Genomic DNA, 25004 nt, shown 5'->3' on the forward strand with positions numbered 1-25004 from the left:
CCGTGTTATAGAATCTGCTTGGGACGTGATTTACCAGCCTCATCGCGCCCGTTTTGGTGAAGCAACAAGGCCGTTGATTCTCGCAAGATTCGCGATGTTTGAGACGTCTCGCGAGATTCAACTGAACCTCGCGAGATATCACGATCTGGATTTTGCCCGTGCCTAGCGAGATCCAGATTAACATATTTAAATGAGTCAGCATCCCCAGCGAAGCCTCAACCGCGTGCCATTTAGTACTGGTCCACACAAACGTGGACCAGGTGTAACAGCACCTGAGGGGTTTCCCAGGCACCTGGATTGTCACGGACAATGCAGGATGGCCCTCTGGCTTTCCCTCTGGCACCTGGGCACCTTGGCATCGCCAGCTTGGCATCTTGGCCAAGTGCCAAAGTGCCCCAGTTCAAATGCCAGGCAGGAAGGGGCACTGGCACAGGGTGCCTGGGTGGCAGTGCCAAGTTGCCCAGCAGCCCAGGTGGCACTGCCAAGGGGACCATGCCCATGAAATGGGGGATGAGGAAGGTTTGAAGGGTGGATGAAGGGGCCTAATAAAGGTTGTGGGGGTTTAGGGTGGGGGTCCTGAAAGGGGGGGCCCAAATGATAGGGAGGGGAGGCCTGAAAATGGGGGCCCTTAGCAAATCCATCGAGGGATGTCCTCACATGGGGGCTGTGGGATAATGCTCATGTGTGTGGGAGGTGACATTGCTCATGGGTGGGGGTTGTGGGAACCCTCAAGCTCACTCAGAGATCGGGGAACCCTTTCAAAATGGTGGCCCGATAGCTGAGGAGCCGGTATTGGGGTTCTGCTCCCCAATGATGGGCTTGACCAGGGAGAAACTCCCCAAGGCTCAAAAGAATGACTGATGGCTTGATCTAAGCACACATAATCAGAGTCCGTTCTGGGCGGGATTAGCGAAGTCGTTCCTGGCATGTAGCACTGCAATGGTGCCAGTGTACCAGGCTGGCAGTGCCAAGGTTCCTGCATGGCACTAGCAATACTAGGGTGCTACCCTGCCCGGAGGCCGGCCGCCTGGGGGTCTCTGACCGCCTGGGAGAACCCCCCCAACTGCTGTTCCGCCTGGTCCCCATTTGTGGGCACCATTGCTGAATGGCGCTCGGCTGGGGTCTCCTCAGCGAGGCCGATACATGACGGTGGCCGTTCCATCTGGGGCGTGCATAGTTAAAAATGCTTCTAGGAGCGGCATGTGGTGCAGTGGTTAGCACTGGGACTGCGGCGCTGAGGACCCGGGTTCGAACCCCAGCCCTGGGTCATTCTCCCCTTGCCTGCGTGGGTTTCACCCCCACAACCCAAAGATGTGCAGGTTAGGTGGATTGGCCACGCTAAATTGCCCTTTAAATGGGAAAAAAATAATAAATAGGTACTTTAAATTTATAAAAAGCCGGCGAGAAACATCCCACCAAACCGGTACAAAATTACACTGTGGGCTAATTTCACTGCCGGCGAGATTCTCTGTCACCCATGTCCACGGGTTTCCCGGTGGTGTGGGGTGGCTACAATGGGAAATCCCATTGGCAGGTAGCGGGAATGGAGAATCCCGCTGACGGCGAAGGAGCGCCGCCGAGGAAAACAGGGCTGGTGGGACAGAGTCTGCCCTTCAAATTTTTCGGTTGAATTCCGCCCTTGATTTTTATTCCATTGATTTTCAAATAATAGAAGCCCAACAGGTTCTGTAGCAGGTGGGCGATTTACTCCATCAGATGAATGAATGCTTCATTTGAAGAATTTTTGGAAGCAGAGAATAACTTTGGAGTTGGACAAATGTTCATAAAGGAAAAAACATAAAAGGTTATGGGGAAACGGTGGAGAAATTTGATTACCGTTAGCAGCTTCATGTGAAGATGTAGCAGATACAAGCCTGATCTGTTAGGTGTTTCCATCCATTATTGCATGTTTTACGCTTCTGAGTCGCTGGTGGTAGTTGTGAACTATTTATTGTGTTTAGCAGGTTATTTTGGTGAAAACAGGTACTAAGTGGATGCTGCTCCAATAAGACAATGTCTGTTTGGAAATCTGACTTCAGCACTCAATTCTGGCCTTAATTACTGACTACCATAATTTACATTTTTCTAAGATCGCTAAAATGGACTCCTGCGGCACCCAAGTGCTGTTCAGGAATGGAGCAGCGTCAGTGGGCTGCACGCACCGGCATCCATTGAAGGCATGCAGTGCATTGGCTGACACATACAACACAATTCAGGGTGGCTCCAGGACTGAAGGAGAAAGTGCACAGGTTCTTGGGTGCAGCACTGGAGGTCCTAGTGGAGGAGGTCCAGAGGAGGTGGGATGTGATGTATCTACATAGTAGTGAAAGGAGTCCACCTCACTTTCCTGACCTTCCTTCTGCAGTCGCTGGTGCCACTCTGACTAGTTTTATGTCCTTCTCCCATTTCCCATCCAGGCCAAAGGGGAAAATGGACAAAACGCCCCTAACCAAGCATTTTCTTTCTTCAGGTGACTCCTATGAGTTGTCCGATAAGTACAAAGCAAAGCACTTTGACTTTTTAGGTAATGTCCTCAGAGAATTTCTGGACTAAACGCTGATAGGGTGTGGGTGAAATCTTGGCAAAGTGTCCGTGAATGACTCCTGATGTGTTTCAAAAGTTGTTTTCAAACCTCCAACAGCAAGGAATAAACCTTTCAAGTAGCACTCAAAATGCCCAGCAACATCTTGATCACACCTGTTCAGCTGGCTGTTGTGAGGAGAGGGCATATTCAACTGCTCGTCACTAAAATGCCAGATCAGCGCTTTAATGAGTGCTGATAGACAACTTAGTTGACAAGCAGCCCCTTAATGGTTCCTTTGAGTGGTTGTTCCTAACCTGTGCTTTAACTCCTTTACCAAGATGGCACCATGAGCTAAACTGGCTTTTCAGCTTAAGCCGCCATCTTGACCATATTGTAGGCTTTACAGTGTCCAAGTTATCTGGGGAAAATCACCCCCCTAATGAATGTTATGAATGAACATCCATTCGCTTAGCTCACTCGGATTCACAAATCACTCTAGTAATGTATTATATTTAGATATTGTGTCTTTTCTATTCGTAGGATTTATGAACGAGTTATCGAAAGGCCGAGTATGGACATTCCAACTGGCTCAACATTTTGGTTAGGACAAAGGAACAATGTTCATGGTCTTTTCAAGGCAAGTTTGTGTCATAATATTACCACTGCTATATTCTTAAATTTTAATGGGGTATGAAAACACATTTTTATTAATGGATAGGAATCTATTGTTTGAAATTTTTTATCACTATTATGAAGATATTGACCTTGAAAGCTGTTAACACTGTATGCTTTTGTCTTGTTCTCAAAAACACTGCTTCAGAACTAGCGTCAACAATCTACATGGTTCATCACACAATCAGCCAGAAATCTAAGTTGCATTTACACTGCAGCTACTATTCCAGGCAGAGCTGTGTTTCCATTGCTTTCTCTTCTTGTCTGACACTCTGGTGCCCAGAAAGATCTGGATATCAGATTTGATATCTGCCTATCAGATACATAGATAGGCAGAACACCTTAGAAATATTTAGACACACATACCTCTAGGCATCTTGGATTCCCTGCTCTTGGTGCATTTTATGTGAGGCCTGGATGGTTCAATAAAAAGTTCAACAGGTCTCCTGAGCACTGAACTGAATTTATACCTCACGTGGTAACTCAAAGCAGTGTAAGATCCATGCTTCTGGGAAGGCTCACCCTACTATGCCAAGGTGCCACATCAGGCATCAACTCAAGACTTTTATTTCAAAGTTTAGCATTAGTGCAAAGGTAAAATATTATTGCAGCTTCAGGCTAACTTGCAAGGCACTTGGCTTGAAAACAAGATTTTATTTTGCTAAGATGGGAGCTGAATGCTTTACTTTGTCAATAATGAGTAAATAGGAACTTAATGGGATTTGTTTAACGTCATTGATCTGGATACCTAAATTAAGAGTGGTCATAGCATTTACAGTGCAGAAGGAGGCCATTCGGCCCATCGAGTCTGCATCGGCTCTTGGAAAGAGCATCCTACCCAAGGTCAACACCTCCACCCTGTCCCCATAACCCAGTAACCCCACCCAACACTAAGGGCAATTTTGGACACTAAGGGCAATTTATCATGGCCAATCCACCTAACCTGCACATCTTTGGGCTGTGGGAGGAAACCGGAGCACCCGGAGGAAACCCACGCACTCACGGGGAGGATGTGCAGACTCCGCACAGACAGTGACCCAAGCCGGAATCGAACTTGGGACCCTGGAGCTGTGAAGCAATTGTGCTATCCACAATGCTACTGTGCTGCCCCTTGAGTGGTATTCCCATCCTCAATGTAATGACATAGTGGGCTAGATTCTCCGGTTACCCAGTCGTGTGTTTCTCAGCGGCACGGCGTCCGCTGTGTGCGGGATTCTGTCTTCCCGTCGCTTGTCAATGGGATTTCCCAGTTAAGCCACCCCACTGAGGCACGCACTTTATCGGGAAACCCATGGAAAAGGGAGAGCAGCATTATTGAACCATTCCTGGCAGCATTTGGATCATCTCCGATGTGGCCAGTTTGTTTGAATATCGGAGAAAATGCATCTCAGGTTTTCGGATGCAAAGCAAGTGATCCAAAAATTCCAGGGGCGGGATTCTCCGCAATCAGCACGATGTCCGCCGACCGGCGCCAAAAACGGCGCGAATCAGTCCAGCATCGTGCCGCCCCAAAGGTGCGGAATTCTCCGCATCTTGAGGGGCTGAGCCCTCACCTTGAGGGGCTAGGCCTGCGCTGGACTGATTTCCGCCCCGCCAGCTGGCGGGAAAGGCCTTTGGTGCCATGCCAGCTGGTGCGGAAATTACTTTGCCATGTGGCGCATGCACGGGAGCGTCAGCGGCCGCTCACGGCATCCCCGCGCATGCGCAGGGGAGGGGGTCTCTTCCGCCTCCGCCATAGTGAAGACCATGGCGAAGGCGGAAGGAAAAGAGTGCCCCCATGGCACAGGCCCGCCCGCGAATCGGTGGGCCCCGATCGCGGGCCAGGCCACCGTGGGGGCACCCCCCGGGTCAAGATCGCCCCGCAGGACCCCGGAGCCCTCCCGCGCCGCCTTGTCCCGCCGGTAAGAGAGGTGGTTTGATTCTCGCCGGCGGGACAGGCATTCCAGCAGCGGGACTTTGGCCCATCGCGGGACGGAGAATCGCCGGGGGGGGAGGGGCCCGCCAACCGGCGCGGCGCGATTCCCACCCCCGCTGAATATCCGGTGCCGGAGAATTCGGCAACCGGCGGAGGCGGGATTCACGCCAGCCCCGGGCGATGCTCCGACCCGGCGGGGGGTCGGAGAATCCCGCCCTAGATTCTAGATTTTTAAAACTCATTCATTCACAGGATGTGGGCGTCGCTGGCGAGGCCAGCATTCATTGCCCATCCCTAATTACGCTTGAGAAGGTGGTGGTAAGTTGTCTTGTTGAACCACTGCTGGCTGTGTGCTGTGAGCACACCCACAGTGCAGTTAGGGAGGGATTTCAAGGATTTTGACCCTGCAACAGTGAAGGAATGGCGATATAGTTCCAAGTCAGGATTGTGTGTGGCTTGGAGGTGAAAGGAGTTTTGGTGATTTACTGGAGTACATTTTGTCAATGGTACAAAATGCTGCTACTGTGTGTCAGTGGTGGAGGGCATGAATGTTTAGGTGGTGGATGAGGTGCCAATCAAGTGGCCTGCTTTGTGCTGTATGGTGTTGATTATCTTTTTTGGAGCTGTGCTGATCCAGGCACGTGCAAAGTATTTCATTACATTCCTGATTTGTGCATTGTAGATGGTGGACAGGCTTCAGGGAGTCATTGAGTTACTCTTTGCAGAATTCCCAGCCTCTTTCCTGCTCTTGTGGCCACAGCATTTATATGACTAGTCCAGTTGAAATTTTGGTTAATGGTAACCCCCAGGATGTTGATAGTGAGGGATTCAGCGATGGTAATGCCTTTGAATATCAAGGAGCGGTGGTATGATTCTCTCTTGTTAAAGACGGTCACTGCTTGACATTAGTGAGGTGTGAATGTTACTTGCCACTTGTCAGCCCAAGGATGGGCTGAGGGTGCTAACCTGAGAAACTCATGCACTGACGTCTTGGGACTGAGATGATTGATGTACAACAACCAATGCCTGAAAGGGTGGTAGAGGCAGGAACCCTCACAACATTTAAGAAGCATTTAGATGAGCACTTGAAATGTCATCGCAAACAAGGCTACGGACGATGTGCTGAAAAATGTGATTAGAATAGATAGGTACTTAATGGCCACCGCAGACACAATGGGTCGAAGGGCCTCTTTTTGTGTTCTAAAACTCTGACAACCCCTCTTCCTTTGTGCTAGGTATGACTCCAACCAGTGGAGGCTTTCCTCCTGATTCCCATTTACTTCACTTTTCTCGAGCTCCTGGATGCCATAACCCGGTCAAATGATGCTGCCTTCATATAAAGGTCAGTCTCACCTCACTTCTTGAGTTCAGTTCTTTTGTCCATGTTTGGACCAAGTCTGAAACAAGGTGGAGATCTGAGTGACCCAGGCAGGATCTAAACTGAACATCAATGAGCAGGCTATTGCTGAGTAAGTGGCAATGGATCGCACTATTGACAGCACCTTCCACCGCTTTGCTAATGATTGAGAATAGACTGATGGAGCATTTTGCATTGAAGTTAAGGAATGTATATTTCTGTACAATTGAAGGGCAATGGGAACAATTCTAGACTGGCTCTGTAACTGAAGGATGCACTAATATAGAGAATTATATTTGAGTCCACTGCATTGATGACTTATTCTGGAAATTGTTTGTTCTCCACAGGGTGTGATGCAGGATGTGCAGATTCTTGTGATGCCACAGGGATATATTACCCAATGCCCGGACCTCAATCGAAGTATGTTTCATGATTATATTAGCTGTGTGTGTATGGCCGTATATAAAAAACAATGCGAAAATGTAGAGATGAAGGTGTCATCAGAACTAAGGCATCAGTGCTACGAACCTGGCCATTCTTTGTTTATCCATTAGTTCCAGGCTTTATAAAACAAAGAATGTAATTTGATTAATAACAACCATCAGACCGTTATGTGGTTGGGAAGATTCAGCAATATCAAATGTTACCTTAAAAGCATTATGAATTGGCAAGTACGCACCTTCTGCAGGGGGCGTAGAAGCAGAAGATGCTGGAAACACTCAACACTCCACTCCATGGAGAGAGAAACAGAGGTAATAATGAGTTGGATATTCGGTGCCCAGTGAACATGAGGTTGGAGGCGGGCAGGAGAAAATAGGGAGCAGCCATGTCCGGACAGCTTCCCGAGGCATTCTTGCTACCCGTGACGTTTTCCAGTGGCAAATGTGTACATGATTGGCCGCCACACCAAGAAAGTGGGCAGTCAGTTCTTAGAATCATAGAACCATCGAATCCCTACAGTGCATTCGGCCCACCGAGTCCGCACCGACCCTTCGAAAGACCACCCAATCCCCTCGCTCTATTCCTGCAACCCCACCCTCAGGGACAATTTAATTAGTTAATCAGTTAATCTTTATTGGCAAACCACCTAACCTGCACATCTTTGGACTGTGGGAGAAAATTGGAGCACCAGAACATGCAAACTTCACACACAGTCCCCCAGGTTGGAATTGAACCGGGGTCCCCGGAGCTGTGAGGCAGCAGTGCTAAGATGATTAAAGCTTGAATAAGGGGCAATTATTGGTCTCACCAGTATTTTGGAACTGGCGGGCCAGACTCCCTGTCATGTGTGGAGGCTGCCATTTCATGCTCCAATCAGGAAGTTGCAGCCCACACCTGTAGTCCACACAATTCCTTTGGAGGGGTTCCCACTCTGATGAGAGGACCCACTACCTTCAGCACTCACCACTTTTGATCTTCATTAATACCTCCGTGTTGAGACGGCCACCAGTGTTCGCCGACCTCCGCTGGTGGAGCTGCCGAGGTACCAGACCAGCCAGCCCTCTGATTGACAGGATGACAAAGGCAATTAGGAGATTAGGCAGCCAAATAAGGAGCTCAGCTCTGGAGACGGGAAGTGACGGTTCAGGATCCCCAATTAATGCCCAACGTCGGGGCTTTAAGTGCCGCGATAAAATCCAGCCCATCTTTCAGATTAATGATTGTTCATCAGAGCACGAATTCTGTTCTCACCAGAGATGTTCCCTGATTTGCTGTGATTTTCCGGCATTTTCTGCTTTTAATTCAGATTTGCGGCACTGGTGACATTGAGAGACAGATTTGTGCAGTGAGCAACACTCCTCTTCAGAACTGGTGCCATAGAGTCGCAGTTAAAATGTTAACCTTTCCCTCTCAAATTCTGATCAACCGTCTATATATTTCCATCATTTTTGTCTTTTATTTCAGATTTCCAGTATTCCTGTTTTCTCTATTATTATCTCTGTCTTGAATTGCATAATCTTCTTATAAAAACTCAATCTCTATCATTCCAGCCTGTCCAACATGCAATGATTTCCACGGACTTGTACAGAAGATTATGGAGCTGCAAGATATTTTAGCCAAGACATCAGCAAAGGTCATTGTTTTTATGAAAAGACGTTTAGATCATCAATAGTTAATTGCTTAAAAAATGGCTGAATACCTTATTCGGCCTCTCTGGACACCTTAATGTGCTGCACGTTGAATGCGGTAATGTAAGCAAATAGAACAGTTACTTTGCACACTACAGATTTTTGCCTGTGGTAAATGCGGGCGTAAATGGCAATGTGGACGCTAAATTCTAAAAGAGAAAGAAAAAGAGAATCTCGCCAGGGAGATTTTGTTTTCAGATTCCTCCCCCCCCCCCACCCCCACTAGTGACGTAGTGGGCAAAAGCCTCATTTAAATATATTATAATGTTATTAAAGGGCTTCCCCATCATACGTTCACCCTCACATTGAGATTTACCCCATGCCAACATGGAACCAAGCGGAGGGAACTTGTTGGGGGCATACCAGTAAATATATCCCCTGGGGGAAGAGGAGAAGCCCGGACAGTACCCTGGTCCTGTTCCCTGGCACTGCCCCCTGTCAGGACGTATTTTCTGTGAGCATAGGTGGCTCATCTTTCGATGGTGGCGGAATCTTCCGGTCTCGCCGATGTCCAGGGGGATTTGCGTGCCCCACTCCCTCTGCACCTGGGGAACCTGCTTTGGGGAGGGGTCGGCGTGAGTGGTACCAGAGGGCCCAATCGGCAAGAAAGGCTAAAAACCTTTGGCCTTGATAAGGTGTTTGTTGACTGTAGTACAGTCATCGTGGCTGCTTCTGAAGAATGCTAATGATGTGACACTCTTTTGGGTTTCAATCGCTTTCCGTTTAGTCCTCTTACAGTAAATAATTCAGTTATCATGGTGTTCATGGTAAATTGTTCTGAAGTTATATTTGGCACCAATTAAAACAAAATAAATTATAAAACTCTATGAAGCTTGACTGAAGCCTCCAATTTCCCATGCTGATCAGTTTAAAATGTATCAGAAATATGAAATAATCCTTTCTGTAGTGTGGAACCACTCCTGAAATAGTTTTGAGCCTGATATCAGTTATATTGCTCCAACCTCAATAAATTGTACTGCTCACTGTAATTATAAGTGAGACTTGAGATGTTCTTTTTTAATTAATTCACAGGATGTGGGCATCACTGGCTAGGCCAGCATTTAGGCAGGGTGGCATAGTTGTTAGCACTGCTGCCTCACAGCTCCAGGGTTCCAGGTTCAATTTCGGCCTCAGGTTACTGTCCGTGTGGAATCTGCACTTTCTCCCCGCGTCTGCGTGAGTTTCCTCCGGGTGCTCCGGTTTCCTCCCACTGTCCAAAGAAGTGCAGGTTAGGTGGATTGGCCATGCTAAATTGCCCTTAGTGTCCAAAAGGATAGGTGGGGTTACTGTATTACGGGGATAGGGTGGAGATGTAGGCTTATGTAGGGTGCTCTTTCCAAGGGCTGGTGCAGACTCGATGGGCCAAATGGCACTGAAAATTCTATGATTCTACTGCCCATCCTTAATTGCCCTTGGGAAGGTGGTGGTGAACTACCTTCCTGAATACAACTGAAAGGCTTGCTGGGCCATTGCATGGAGCAATTAAGAGTCAACTGTATTGCTTTTTAAAAAATATATTTTTATTGCAGTTTATCATTTTACACACACGCCAGTAGAAAAGAGTATGTGCATCGGGTACAATATACAAGAAACTTCCATTGGTATCGACCCACCCTGCACCCCCTCCCCTCCCCCCTTGGTCCCCCCCCTGCCACTCCTTTTTGTTGCTTTAAGATATTTTCTTAGGTCTCATTTCATACATTGGTAATTGTCATCTATTTACATTTTCCTTCCCCTTCCTCCTCCTTTGTCAATTGGCCCAGCCCCCTCTTTCTTCTCCGCCCCCCCCCCCCCCCGTCCCCCCACCCCGTCCCCCCTCAACCCACATTGCTGGGGGTCTGAAGTGATGTATAGGCCAGACAGGATGAGAACAGCATGTTTCCTTTCCGAAAGGGCTTAAGTGAACCAGATTGGTTTTTCGGACTATCCATAGCTCCTCGGTCATCAATATGGATACTATTAATTTATTCCAGATTTATGTAGTTGATTGAACTTAAATTCCCCTGGATTACTAGTCCAGTATGCTACTGAAAGCATAACTGCTGCCCCCACCCCACCCCCACTCAACACTTCAGATGTGAATTAAAAGCGCGTTGTAGAAATATTAAAACAACTTTTTTCAGCCCTCCCTGCTGGTGGAATGTTCCAGTCTTGCTGAATAATAATAATAATCTTTATTAGCGTCACAAGTAGGCTTACATTAACACTGCAATGAGGTTACTGTGAAAATCCCCTAGACGTCACACTCCGGCGTCTGTTAGGAAAATTCAAAATGTCCAATTCACCTAACCAGCATGTCTTTCGGGACTTGTGGGAGGAAATGGAGCACCCGGAGGAAACTCACGAAGGCACCCCACCCCCCCCCCACCCCCGGTAGGACAGGCAGACCACGCAAAATGCCGTAGGCATCAGCAGGATTGGAAGATCACGCTCCGCCACTATAAAACTATTTGAAGTTACTATAATTAATGTCAGGACTAATGATAACAATGATTTCATCACACCCACTTGCACTTACAACAGACGGGTGTTTTTACGAGACATTTGCTCTTTAATTAGCTGAAAAGAGAGACATGTTGCTGAAGCTTTTTGTGATAGGCAGTATACAAACCCACACTCAACCAGCCCGTGCTTGCAAACGCGAAAAAAAAGTCAACTACTATATGTGATTTTCCACGATTGGGCAGCACTTACTGAACAATTCTGAGAGCACTAATAGTTACATATCAAATAGAATAAGATAATAAGTCAAGTCAGTTATCTTTGCTAGAAGCAACCTACATTCATAAGGAAGGATCCACCTTTTGCAAACAAAAGCAACGTTTGGGATTCTTTGGGTTCAAAACTAAATGCTCCCTCCAGTGGAAAATTAGGATTGTATTCTGCTGCCGCAAGGAACATCGGCGAGGTGGGATTCTCATTTCTATAATATGCTAAATTATGCACAGCGGTGAACATGCCGGTCTCTCTACACTTACTGGTCTCGGGTCACCATTTTGAACTGGCACCCTGATTCCAGTGTCCAGAGATAGTCGCCCTCCTCCTCACAATGCAAATGTTGACCTCTCCGCTGACAAGGGGAGCACCCCCAGCCCTTCATCAAGGAGAGGTACCCTCCCCTCACCACGGGACTAATGGGTCACCCCCCACACACCATGCATGCATGAAGGTGACCCGACCTCCTCAGTCACCCCCACCCTCAACACAGCCCCCCCCCATGTTCAGCCCGCTCCACTATGCCCACATTTTCAGCCATCCCCTTCAGGCCCCACCTCCTGGCGTTGCCAATGGTCAACTGCCCCCTGGTACCATGGCACTGATACCATGGCAGTGACAGTCTGGCCTGGTGTGCTGCATCTCGAGGGAGGTCAAGAAGGTTAGTTCATTGCTCATGTGCCCCACTGCTGCACCCAAGCTACAGAGGAAGGTTCTCCCAAGGGTTCTCAGGGTTGGATGGCTCGGACTATGGGTAAGGGGTTGACCCTTGAACCCCCCCTGGGGTGGAGTCCCGTATCTGGACTGCATCTTCCAGCCATGGGCAACCTGATGATCACTGTTGGCATGGTTATTTATTGCAGCCCTTTGATCAAGATCTTCACCCTGGGCTGACCGGTTAAACTTTGAAGTGGCCTTCTCACTCTGAGCTACTCTGGCGACAGCTGATGAGCAGATCACAAGTTCATTGACAGCTTAATCATTTAAACACAGTAGGCATGTGGTTTGCTTGTTTATCTTTCCCTTTGAGCTTAAATGCATCTGAAGTACCCTCGATTGATCATAACCGCGATGTTTATAAACATCCTTGTTCTGATTGATAGCTGCTGACCACTTCATAAACACTAAGTGCTTCCACTTCCTCTTTTCTAACCGCAGAAAGCACTGAGCATTGCTGAAGTAGCCAGCAGCGGAGAATTCGATCAACATTTTTAAGCCTTGAGCATTCTTTGAATTGCCCAGGAGCTTGGGGAGCATGTAGTTCACTGCTGCTTTACCCATGGCAATGCCTCAGGCAATCAGAGTCGACTTGCCAACCAATCAGCACCCTTTTTCTCCAGTTGTACAAATTGTTGTGATCAATTAAAATTTGACATTCTTACATCTGACATCCCCGGCTGAAGCAGTGGCGGGGGTCCTGCCAGCGACTGCAAGGTACATATAGGCCCCAAGTGGAGAGGTTAATGTCTGGGCACTGCCTCCTGGTACAGGTTGACACTGCCAACTGGGCAATGTCAACCTGTGCCAGGCCGGGGACAGTGCCAGGGGCTGGCCCTCTGGACCGTTTATTTGGGTGGGGGGAATTCCCATTATGTGTGGTGGGGGTGGGGGTGGGGGGTGGGGAGGAGAATGCTGAGGCCTTTGAAGGTTCGCACTTGGCATGATGGGGGGAGCAGGTATTGAGGGGAGAAAACCTGACATTTTGTGGGGAGGGACGGGACCTTGTAATGAGGGAGAGACTCTGGAATTGATGGGGGGTGAGTGGGCATCAAGAAGGAAGACCTGGCATTGAGGGGGGGGGGGGGGGGGAAGCGGTGGCGATACTGTCGTGGTGGTAGTGCGGGGAAGGGGAGAGCCCCCAATAATTGTGCTATGGTATGGGCAGTGTTATGGGCCAGGGTTTAGAGTACTCCAAAGTGTATCATGGAGTTCACCTGACCCACAACTTTTAATAGATTGTGGTTATGGGGAACACACGGGCCTACTTTATAGGTGTGATGCAATAGAGATCTACAGTACTTTAAATTAAAACAATGGGCGAGATTCTCCGACCTGGATCCCGCCCCCGCCGGTTGCCAAATTCTCTGGCACCGGATATTCAGCGGGGGCGGGAATCGCGCTGCGCTGGTTGGTGGGCCCCCCCCCCCGCTGTGATTCTCCGGCCCGGATGGGCCGAAGTCCCGCCGCTAAAATGCCTGTCCCGCCGGCGTAGATTAAACCACCTACCTTACCGGCGGGACAAGGTGGCACGGGCAGGCTCCGGGGTCCTGGGGGGGGGGGGGGGGCACGGGGCGATCTGGCCCTGGGTGGTGCCCCCACGGTGGCCTGGCCCGCGATCGAGGCCCACCGATCCACGGGTGGGCCTGTGCCATGGGGGCACTCTTTCCCTTCCGCCTTCGCCACGGTCTCCACCATGGCGGAGGCGGAAGAGACTCCCTCCACTGCGCATGCACGGGAATGCCGTCAGCGGCCGCTAACGCTCCCGCGCATGCGCCGCCCGGAGATGTCATTTCCGCGCCAGCTGGCGGGGCACCAAAGGCCTTTTCCGCCAGCTGGCGGGGCGGAAATTCGTCCGGCGCGGGCCTAGCCCCCCAAGCTTTTTACAGAAAGACATCAGGTTTAACTTCACTACTGAGAGCAGTTATCACTTTGAAACTAGCAAGTGATTTGAAGACATTCCTTTCCTGCAGAAAGAAACAGAATTACACCTGGTTTTGCTGGATGCAGCTTCCAAGCTGCAAAACGAAACTAAACACACCCTGTAGCTGCAAGTCCAAAGTGAAAGTAAGAGCAGACAGGCACTCTGACATCACTGAGAAACACCCATTTCTTAAAGGTACTCTCACATGACAGCAGGGGAAAGTCCCCGTTGTGCTGGTGGGTGCTGGGGGGATCTCGCGAGATGTTGTGACATGAATCCCACCCACAATGGGCGGGGTCACCTTTTTGGCAAATATCCATTTGGCGCGAGGCAGTAAGTCTTACTCAATGTGCAGATTCCAGAGGTACCTGAGGCTTTGGGATTCAATCCCTTTGCCTTAGAGACCTCGGGCGAGCAGTGTTCAGCACTGGTCCTCACAAACGGGGATCAGATGGAACGGCACTCATGGGTGTCCTCCAAGGGATCGGAAACCCCCAGCTGCATGCCCTTTGGGCAGCGTGATGCCCTGGTATGGCTGTTGCCAGCTGGGTACCCTGGCAGTGCCAGCCTGGCACCCTGGCCGTGAAAGCCTGGCAGCTTGGCAGTGCCACCTAGGTGCCAGGTTGCTAGGTTGGCACTGCCACGCTGGCATTTTGTTTGTGTGCGTGATCGGGCTGGGGTTGCCTGGCGTGTGTTTGTGGCGGGGTGTGCCAGCCGGTGACCCTCACAAAGCGTGTTCGGGCTGGGGGGAGGTGGGGGATTTAAAAATGGTTCCCGATCTCTCGCTACAATGGGGAGTTTCGGCGAGCAGAGCTCCCACTGTATGAAACGGGGCCACGTGTGGCCTTGGCAGCATATTCCCCGTCTAGGGCCCTTATTCAACACGAGTTGCATTAAATAGTCATGTGTTTCTCAGCACTGCGAGCGCTGGGAAACACCCGGCTAAACACCCTCGCTAGGGGACTTTGTTCCCTTTTGGGAGAACGTGCCCCTGAAAGCCTAGCCGTGCAACTGGAGAGATACACACTGGTCTTCAGTCAAAGTCTGATACTCTGACAAATGATGGTAAAATTCCACTCAAAGTCTGAGTATCTCAAACTCCAGGAAGCAGCCTCCCTCACAGCAGTCAAAGTCTTTCTATTTTTAAAATACCAAGGTACTTATTTGCAAAATAAAGGTTATATAAGATTATAATGACTCAATGTGAATTGAAATGTTCAAACAGCTATCTTACGCTGAGGAGAAGATGAACAGTTTGGATCATTGTTACTGTGAGAAGAGCTGTAAGGTGAAAGACAGGATCTACAGAGAATCGGTGTACTGGACAGATGGCTGTAAGAACTGCACTTGCAAGGTACCCTTCAACATCATCTCTTTTACCAGATATAAACTGTCTTTCACAGTATAAACTGTGAAGTCATGCCCCCTCCCTCCTTTATCTATCTAAACAGAAGGGAATTTTATGAAGAAGAAATACAAAACAGTCGGACTTCTACCAGTTAGATTTTACAATTGTACATTCCTTTGCAATACTATCAGTTCCTCAGAGCTCAAAACACAAGAGATACACAGAAAGCTTGGTCTGTACAAATGGGTTAGGAATCATTCTAATGGTTAATAATGCATCGATGTTGATGTCTAACAAAGAGAGTCTTTAAATAGCATCTCAATGTTTTCCCCAGAATGGAACAGTCCAGTGCAAGAGGCTGATCTGTCCCCCAGAGACTTGTCCTCCGGGTAACGCTCCAGTCTATGTGGAAGGCAAATGCTGCAAGGAATGTCAGCGTGAGTACCTTCTGATTTTATCCAAACTTTGATTAATATTTGATTATTTCTTGAAGGGATGAAAATCAAGTCGCTGGAGCAATTCACACTTTTCTACATGACAAATTTTTATCTTTCCCCCCCCGATTTTGATCCAATGTGAAATCACTGTCCTGAGACAGCTGACAATGTCACTTCATAAACAGCAACCACTAGTGGTACATAAGCAGTAAGAGTCTTATTTTTCCAATTGCTCACTGGAGAATTGCAGATTTTTCCACTTACTGCCATTCCTCAATTTGAGCTATTTGTGAATCTAGAATGTTATTGTGCTGATGAACATTTAGTGGTACAATGTGGTGGTCTACTGCTAACTATTATTTTCACAGTAACTTTATTGTTGTGTTAATGTAAGCCTACTTGTGACACAAATAAAGATTATTATAAGGAGTATTATTATTAATGATCGCAGATGTGTCTATGGTTTAAGACAGACCCAGTCCCAAAATTGACCTCCAAAGTGCCTGTGACCTTGGGAGAGCAGGACTCTCTCTCCTACTTCCTGTGTTGCATTTGTGGCCCCAGTTTGCTTTCCCCAATCCTTGAGTGACATCAATGGTACTTGTGGTCTTCCTTGTGTTGCTAAATTCAAGATGGTTGGCGTAGTGTGCACAAAGACCACAAATATCTTTTAAATTGAATGAAGCTATGAATGTATTAACACTACTTAATTGGATTCGACACTTACTTCTATATAATACACAGTTGATAATAACATCTTGGGCGGGATTCTCCGAGGGTCGGAGAATCGCCGGCGGGGAGGGGGGGGGGGCGTGAATCCCGCCGGCTGCCGAATTTTCCGCGCCGGGGATTTGGCGGGGGCAGGAATCGCACCGCGCCGCCCGGCGATTCTCTGGCCCGCGATGGGCCGAGTGGCCGCCCGTTTTTTTTTTGCCGGTCCCGCCGGCGTAAATTAGAGTAGGTCCTTACTGGCAGGACCTGGCGGCGCGGGCGGCCTCCGGGGTCCTCGGGGGGGGGGGCGGGGGGGATCTAGCCCCGGGAGGTGACCCACAGTGGCCTGGCCCGCGATCGGGGCCCACCAATCTGTGGGCGGGTCTGTGCCATGGGGGCACTCTACTCTTCCGCATCGGCCGCTGTGGTCCTCCGCCATGGCCGACGCGAAGAAGATCCCCCTGCGCATGCGCTGGGATGATGCCAGCCCACGCTGGCACTCCCGCGCATGCATCAACTCGCGCCGGCCGGCAGAGGCCCTTTGGCGCCGGTTGGCATGGCGCCAAGCCCCTTCCCCGCCGGCCGGCGCGGCGCAAACCACTCCGACACCGGCCTAGCCCCTGAAGGTGCGGAGGATTCTGCACCTTTGGGGCGGCCCGATGCCGGAGTGGTTCACGCCATTCCTTCCCACCGGAGGTGTCCGCCCCACTGATTCCTGCAGAATCCCACCCCTTATCTACACTCACCTACTACTAATCTCTGCACTATGATCTGTACTCACTCACACTATCTTTCTCTCAGTCTGTGCTCTAGTTTTCTCCTCAACCTCTCACCCACAAGGGGCTGGATTCTCCGCAGCCCCGTGCCGTTTGGCGCGGGGGTGGAGAATTGACATTTACGCCTGAATCGGGCCCGGCGCCGCTCCTGCGATTCTCCGGTCCCGACCGACCGGCTGAATTCCTGACGCCGTGGTTCTAACCACGTCTGGCTGGTCGGGACTCTCGCGTGGTGGGGGGGCGGGAGGATGAAGCACCGGGGGGGCCTTATGGGAGGCTGGGGTGGCAATCGGGCGGGTCATATGAAGCGGCGCAGATCGGTGGGACCTTGTTTGTTGGTCCAGGTCTGCCGGCTGAATCCGCCAGCGCATTCGGCATGGCCGCTGGAGGCCGCCGCTGTGCACATGCATGGACTCGGAACCGGAGGAGCGGGGGCCCGTATTCGCAGCAAAAGCTGCGTCAAGCTCCCCGGATCCCTGCTATCCCACTGCAGGTAAGTGAATTAGTCTTTTTTTTTAGGAAAGTCTGGCGTGAAACACCAGCGTTTCTACGGCGTCGTGGGGACATAGCCCCATTTTTGGAGACTCCAACCCATGGCTTAGCATCGATGCCTTATATAATTGTCCACCTAGAGCCCTCTAGTTGGTTGATTTAGACATTACATTAACCCTTCCAGTTTTTTACATTTCTGATAATGTCACAGTACGGCAGCGGGATTCTCCCGAATGCCCGCGATGGCCCGACGACGATGTAAAAAACGGCGCGAACCACTCCGCCGACGGGCTTCCTGGAGCTAGAATGGTGCTGGAGAGGTTGGCGCCACGCCAACCGGTGCAGAAGGGCCAGCGCGAGTTAGTGCTAGCGCAGAACCGCTGCTGGGGTACCGCGCATGCACAGACCAGCCGGCGTATTCTAGCGTATGCGCAGGGGGGTGTCTTCTCTGCGCCGGCATGGCGGAGCCCTACAGAGGCCGGCATGGAAGGAAGGAGTGCCCCCACGGCCCATGCCCGCCCGTAGATCGGTGCGCCCCGATCGCGGGCCAGGCCACCATGGGGGCCCCCTACGGCCGGATCCCCCCGCACCACCCCCCGGCGACCGCACCAGCTGGCCTACCAACTGGCCTAGAAACCGACGGCCGCTCGGCCCATCGGGACCCAGAGAATTACTGGTAGGGCCGCTGCCAATGGCCCCTGACCGGCGCAGCGTGATCCCCACTCCCGCCCGAAAACCGGCGCCGGAGAGTATGCTGGGGCGGGATTCACGCTGTCTCCCGGGAATGCTCCGACTTGGCGGGGGATCGGAGAATCCCGCCCCTAATCTTCATCCTTCTGCTTTCTGTGTTCTATTTCTGATCCTCAAACTGCTCTCTGAGAGTAGTGACTCTTTCCTATTGTCCCCCTGCATAGAGATTTTCCAGCCATATCCACATCCTAGCCCTATCTTCTTCTCTTCTGGCATCAGTAATGCTGCAAGAGGCAGAGCAACCAGGAGTAAAATGTCGCAAGGTGTTTTACCAGCAGCATTGATGTTGTTTCTGTGGGAATGAAGCTCCAGGACATTATCAAAATTGGGTTGCGGGCAGAAAAAGGATGGTGGTGAAGTTGTGCAGAAATGTATTTTGGTCCAAGACAGTTCACGCCTGACCAGGAACCAAGTTATAACTGAAGCTGAGAAACCATGTAGCCCAGTCACAGACACGGCAGCTAACAGTGACAGTGAGGAATGGGCTATAAACTGAGCAATGTTACTTTAAAATCGAAACCATTGGGCAACAGATCAGAGACACAGGCCGGAACTTCTGACTGTTTGCAGTCCCACCGATAGCGCACTCACCAGGTTTCCCGCTGGTGAGGAGTGCATTCAACGGGAAACCCCCCTGACAATGATGACCCAGAAGATCTTGCCGTCGGCCAATGGCGGGTCACCTCTGCTGCTACAAAACACACGGTGGGTTGTGCAGAACATCCCGCCCACAGTAACTGAGTCTTACGGTGCAATCCAATGCAGAAGGCAAGGGTGGAATTTTCCCATCCCGGATTAAATCCCCGGCAGGGGTGGGGATGGAGAGTGTTTCCGGCTGCAGAGGCAGCTGGAAAATCCATGCCGTAACCTCTGTCCCTGGAGTGATTAACTATGTATCCGGGGGTTTTGCATGCCTTCCGTGGTGGGCGGGCTCGATAGTGCATGCCCCACCTTCATACTGGTGCTATGTCGAAGAAAAGAAGAAGGACTTCCAGGAACACACTGAGGCTGGAAGATAGGCCTCCTTGAAGACACTGAAGCTGGAAGATCCACTTGATAGATGTCCCCCTCTACCCACTGATGTGGTGTCCCAGGGTCTACGGTTGCTGGAGGCCTTCATCCTGGACTCCATGACTTCTTCAGGTCTCGACTTTTACATACCACATTGGTCCAGGCGTGTTTTGGACTGGCGTGTTTTTCTGCTGGGAGCACAGTGAGTCTGGCATGGGGGTGGGGGCACCTTCAGCTGCATCGTATTGTCGTAAAAACACATCTGGAAGGTGGCACGTTGGTGCAATGGTTAGCCCTGCTGCCTCACAGCACCAAGGACCAGTGTCCGTGTCTGTGGGGGTCTCAACCCTGCAACCCAAAGAAATGCAGGTTAGGTGGATTGGCCGTGCTAAATTGCCCCTTAATTGGAAAAATTTAAAAATTAAAAAAAACATCTGGTTCACTAATGTCCTTCAGGGAAGAAAATCTGCCATTCTTACCTGGTCTGGCCTACATGTGACTCCAGAGCCCACACAGCAATGCGGCTGGCTCTAAATTGCACCCCACTGAAATGCAGTTCAATATAGATTTCAATCAACTAGCAAGCCACTCAGTTCAAGGGCAATTAGGAATGGACAACAAATGCTGGCCAGGCAACAACGTCAACATTCCAAGAACACATTCTTAAAAAGTGAAGTCCAAAAAAAACCCAGCAGTGAGACATGATGTGTTGGGTACTCTGAGACACAGACGAACCAACACGGTTGCGATTGGTACAATGCAGTTTTATTTCTTTTAACTATTTATATAACAAACTCTGGTACTCAGCACATGGTGACTGTCTGAGTGTCTGGCTTGGAGGTCCTTGCCCTGAGCCGTCTCCTGCTGGACTGCCCAGGAAGTGTCGTGTTCCTTGTTTTGTACTGTGTATGCTCTTGTCTGTGATTGGCTGTCGTGTTGTGTGTGCTAATTGGTCCGTTGATCTGTCCATCACTATGTATGTGTGTATGTGCTGTGATGTTCACTTGAATATCATGACAAGACATTGATCTGTTAACCTGCTTTAATGATGTTACTTGAGGAATACCCTATTCTCCTCTGTAATTATGTTTTTACTTTCACCTGAAAATGTAGGTGGAGCACTGTCAAAGTTAACTGTTTCAAAGTGTTCTCCATTTGCACATCAGCAAACTGTCTTGTGTTTGAGGTACTGGCAGATTAAAGCGTGAATTCTACATTCCAGTGTTGTATTTTGTTTCTCTCAAAAGTAAAACTCTTCTCATCTGATACTGGCCCCGTCATAGTGACAATGATGATCATCCAGAGCTGATTCTCTGAAATCTTCACCGATGATTTGCTATGGTTATGCACAAGGAATAATGGATACATTAATAGAATTTAATCAGAAAACACAGTTTGTTGACAGGAGTCTTTAAATATAGATTTCAATCAACTGCAGCTGCAATACTTGATAGCTATTTCTCCTCTCTCACCTGGGGTACGCTGCACAATCAGTGACTTGCCGTCCTGCAGCATCCATTATTGTCAGAGTAATATTAAAGCAAAGTCATTTGTCAATACAATCTGCAGACTGCATCTCTGCCAAAATTGATTGGGGTGCATCAGCCATCAATGTTTAGGTTTAGTCTGTTCCCGCTTGACATAACATTATTTCATAATTTGCAGGTACTTGTGAAAATAATGTAAATCATTTTTACAACTCATATCTGGGTTCACTTATGAGTGAACCTTCACTGGGAACGTTTCGCTATCCTCCATGCTTCAAGGAGAATCTTTCTCATTTCGTAGAATAACATAGAATCCCTGCAGTGGAGAAAGAGGCCATCGAGTCCGCACCAACCCTTTGAATGAGCACTACCTATGTCCACTCCCCTATCCACCCCGCCCTATCCCCGTAACCCCATAACCTAAACTGGACACTAAGGGGCAATTTATCAGAGCCAATCCACATATCCTGCATATCTTTGAAATGTGGGAGGAAACCGGTGCACCCGGAGGAAACCCATGCAGACACGGGGAGAATGTACAAACTCCACACAGTAAGTCACCAAGGGCCAGAATTGAACCCGGGTTCCTGGTGCTGTGAGGCAGCAGTGCTAACCACTGTGCAACCATGTCGCCTGATTCTTGTGACTATTTTGTTTTATTAGTAAGACTGTATATTAGGAATCAGGGGCGTCATTCTCCGACCCCCCGCCGGGTCGGAGAATGGCCGTTGGCCGCCGTGAATCCCGCCCCCGCCGAAGTCTCCGCTCCCGGAGATTGGGCGGGGGCGGGAATCCAGCCGCGCCGGTTGGCGGGACCCCCCGCTGGATTCTCCGGCCCGGATGGGCCGAAGTCCCGCCCAGGAATTGCCTGTCCCGCCGACGTAAATCAAACCTGGTATTTACCGGCGGGACCAGGCAGCGTGGGCGGGCTCCGGGGTCCTGGGGGGGGGCGCGGGGCGATCTGACCCCGGGGGGTGCCCCCACGGTGGCCTGGCCCGCGATCGGGGCCCACCGATCCGCGGGCGGGCCTGGGCCGTGGGGGCACTCTTTCCCTTCCGCCTCCGCTACGGCCTCCACCATGGCGGAGGCGGAAGAGACTCTCCCCACTGCGCATGCGCGGGAAACCTTCGGCGGCCGCTGACGCTCCCGCGCATGCGCGGGGAAACTGACAGCGGCCGCTGACGCTCCCGCGCATGCGCCGCATTTCCGCGCCAGCTGGCGGGGCAACAAACGCCATTTCCGCCAGCTGGCGGGGCGGAAATCCCTCCGGCATCGGCCTAGCCCCTCAATGTTGGGGCTAGGCCGCCAAAGATGCGGAGACTTCCGCACCTTTTTGCCGGCGCGATGCCCGTCTGATTTGCGCCGGCTTTGGCGCCAGTCGGCGGGCATCCCGCCGTTGGGGGAGAATTTCGCCCAATGTTCTTAAAAAAAAAAGCTTTTGAAGATTTATGTTTTGATTCCATTGCACTAAATTACATTTGCATTGCCATTCGTGCATGTAAATAAAGAGTTGTGTTGTCAGATGTTTGGAACATTTGACTGGGAAAGGTGGCCAACATTAGCTTGGTACCCGAATTGCCTGCATTGTCGATTTTCCTATACTTTAGGCAGTACATCAGCTACTTTAGGCAGAACAACAGCCCCACACCCCATTCACTTGTATATTACCTGGCTGCAATGTACAAGTTCCAATTCCAATTCCAGCACCTAGCCGTGCATTAAGGCAGACTTTTTTTCTGTTCTCATAGTTCGTCATTCCCGGAACAGGTCGCTAGTCTGTCGCCAGGGGCTTATAGCTTGAGGGTCACAACTTCATATAATAATAATCTTTATTGTCACAAGTATTAACATTGCAATGAAGTTACTGTGAAAACCCCCTAGTCACCACATTCCTGCGCCTGTTCGGGTACACGGAAGGAGAATTCCGAATGTCCAAGTTACTTAACAGCACATCTTTCGGGACTTGTGGGAGGAAACTGGAGCACCCGGACGAAACCCACACAGGCACAGTGAGAACGTGCAGGCTCCACACAGACATTGACCCTACCCGGAATCGAACCTGGGACCCTAGAGCTGTGAAGCAACAGTGCTAACCACTGTGCTACCGTGCCGCCCATATCAAGCGTGGCTGACCAGGAGTCTCTCTCACTTACTGCCAGCCTTTTGCGTGTTTGGGAGGATTAGTAGGTTGACACACTCAACCTGTTTGACCATATTATGAACACACCTTACTTGGGCATCAAGCCCTGGGCTGGGAATCAAACTTGGAGCCTCTAGCTCAGTGACAGGGACACTTACCGATTGTACCACGGGACCTCCTATGTGACATACAAGTAGTAGAATTAAACTAAAGTTCTACATTATTACTTCTAAAACAAAGAATTCGACTATCATTAACTGATATCATTAAGGGGCTGCAATCTATTTTCAAATTATCGCAGCAGATTTTCTCAAGTGTACTCTCAAGCAGGCGCTGTAACCTCGGTGGAAATTGCCATTTAACCATTTACCCAGGATTTCCGCAAATCTTACAGCTATGGAAATCCCAAAGGAAATTTCCCGGCATATGAATTTTGAGTCACTTTCAAGTTAAAGCAGGAAACATCTGGTCACTTTAGATTTCATACCCTGCGTGAAGTTGACTTATTGATCTCGCAACAGAGCCAAAGCAGAAGTGGACTGGTGAGGGTGTTGAAATGATTAAAGAATCAGTAGTTTGGCAGTACAGTGTGTGTTCAGTATCATCAATTACAACCTGGTTTCACATCAAGATGATAGAACGGTACCTTGTGTTCCCAGTGAAACTTAAGTGATGCATTCTAAACATAGAAATGATAAAAGTTTTACTCAGAGGAATTCATAAGCTTTTCTTATGCTTCTAAATTTTGAACTTTTAGATCTTCTCAATGGGTACCACCTCCGTAGTAACTGTTTTTCTGAAGATTATTTATTTTAATGAACAGCTGTTTAAGAAGAGTGTTTCATGTAACATTCATGTATACTGATCAACCTTCCGTGGCATTGCTCAGTTAGGCTGGGGATGCGACGCGATGGAATTTGACTTTTAGTACCCGTTCTTGCTGTTGTAAGGGCTGAGATGTGGGTGGTTAGTGTTTGAAACAATCCGGAAAAGATGTTAGTGGCAACCTTGCGTTCTGTAACAGCCCGCTCGTTAGGGAGGGTAAGAAACCAATTGGTTGATTTGGAACTGCCGAGGGGAAGGTGATTCCAGTGGGGTCCCAAGAATAGTCTAGCAGCACGCCAGAACAATTTTGTGTGGCCAGCAGGAACATTCCTGCTCATTCTGGCTACTCAGATATTAAGAAAAAAGTTTATGGGTCATGTTTTGCTCACCCTGTATGATTCCTTTAAGGATCTTTGTCAATGCCTGAAACAAATTGGCAGATTTTTCGAGCACGCTCCGCTCATTTGTACATCAGAATTGTAATTCGGGTCCAATATATGTTATCAATTCCCGATTTGCATGTTATGTGACCTTTTGTTTGAAACAGGCAGGCACACTCACCACCCATCTAAAGGCACCTACCAAAATGGCAGTGTAAATGAGGCAATAAGTGATTCGATGCTGCCCTCTTTACACTGGGTGAACAGAGTTGGAGTGATCTTGGTACGTGTTTTAACAGGCTGAGGGAAGCTCCCAACATCGCTTCTGGAAGTAGAAAAAGTAATTTCAATGTGCAGTTTGGGTGGTGAGATGGCAGAGTGGGTTGCCCACCTGTGTTCGAACCAGCTCAATTTCCACTCAATTGAAATCAAATATAAATGGCTCTGTAAGTGATGAGTGGCAGGTGATTCACTCCATCACTTTTCTACCCAAGTATTGAGTCATAAAAATATCCCACCCCGCTCCATAATTTTTTCTGCAGAGAGATTACAGTTCCATCCTCTGGAGAAACCTGGATCAAATGCATTACCGTTATGGTCATAATTCATTAATTTCATTTCCAGCATTACCATCTTGAATGGCCTGATCACAAAAATATTTCTAGGCTAGTTAGTTTTTATATTCAGTATATAT

General features: G+C 49.5%; 1 protein-coding gene across 1 annotated transcript in view; it reads left to right on the forward strand.

The window, feature by feature from the left end:
* LOC140396438 (protein kinase C-binding protein NELL2-like) overlaps nucleotides 1–25004 on the forward strand; it is a 369190-nt gene that overhangs the window by 102103 nt on the left and 242083 nt on the right. The window contains exons 5-9 of the mRNA XM_072485066.1: nucleotides 3065–3161; nucleotides 6816–6888; nucleotides 8460–8542; nucleotides 15179–15307; nucleotides 15636–15738. Of these exons, the coding sequence (XP_072341167.1) occupies nucleotides 3065–3161; nucleotides 6816–6888; nucleotides 8460–8542; nucleotides 15179–15307; nucleotides 15636–15738 (485 nt within the window). The remainder of the gene's footprint in view (nucleotides 1–3064; nucleotides 3162–6815; nucleotides 6889–8459; nucleotides 8543–15178; nucleotides 15308–15635; nucleotides 15739–25004) is intronic.

Source organism: Scyliorhinus torazame, chromosome 19, assembly GCF_047496885.1.
Source record: "Scyliorhinus torazame isolate Kashiwa2021f chromosome 19, sScyTor2.1, whole genome shotgun sequence".
NCBI lineage: Eukaryota > Metazoa > Chordata > Chondrichthyes > Carcharhiniformes > Scyliorhinidae > Scyliorhinus > Scyliorhinus torazame.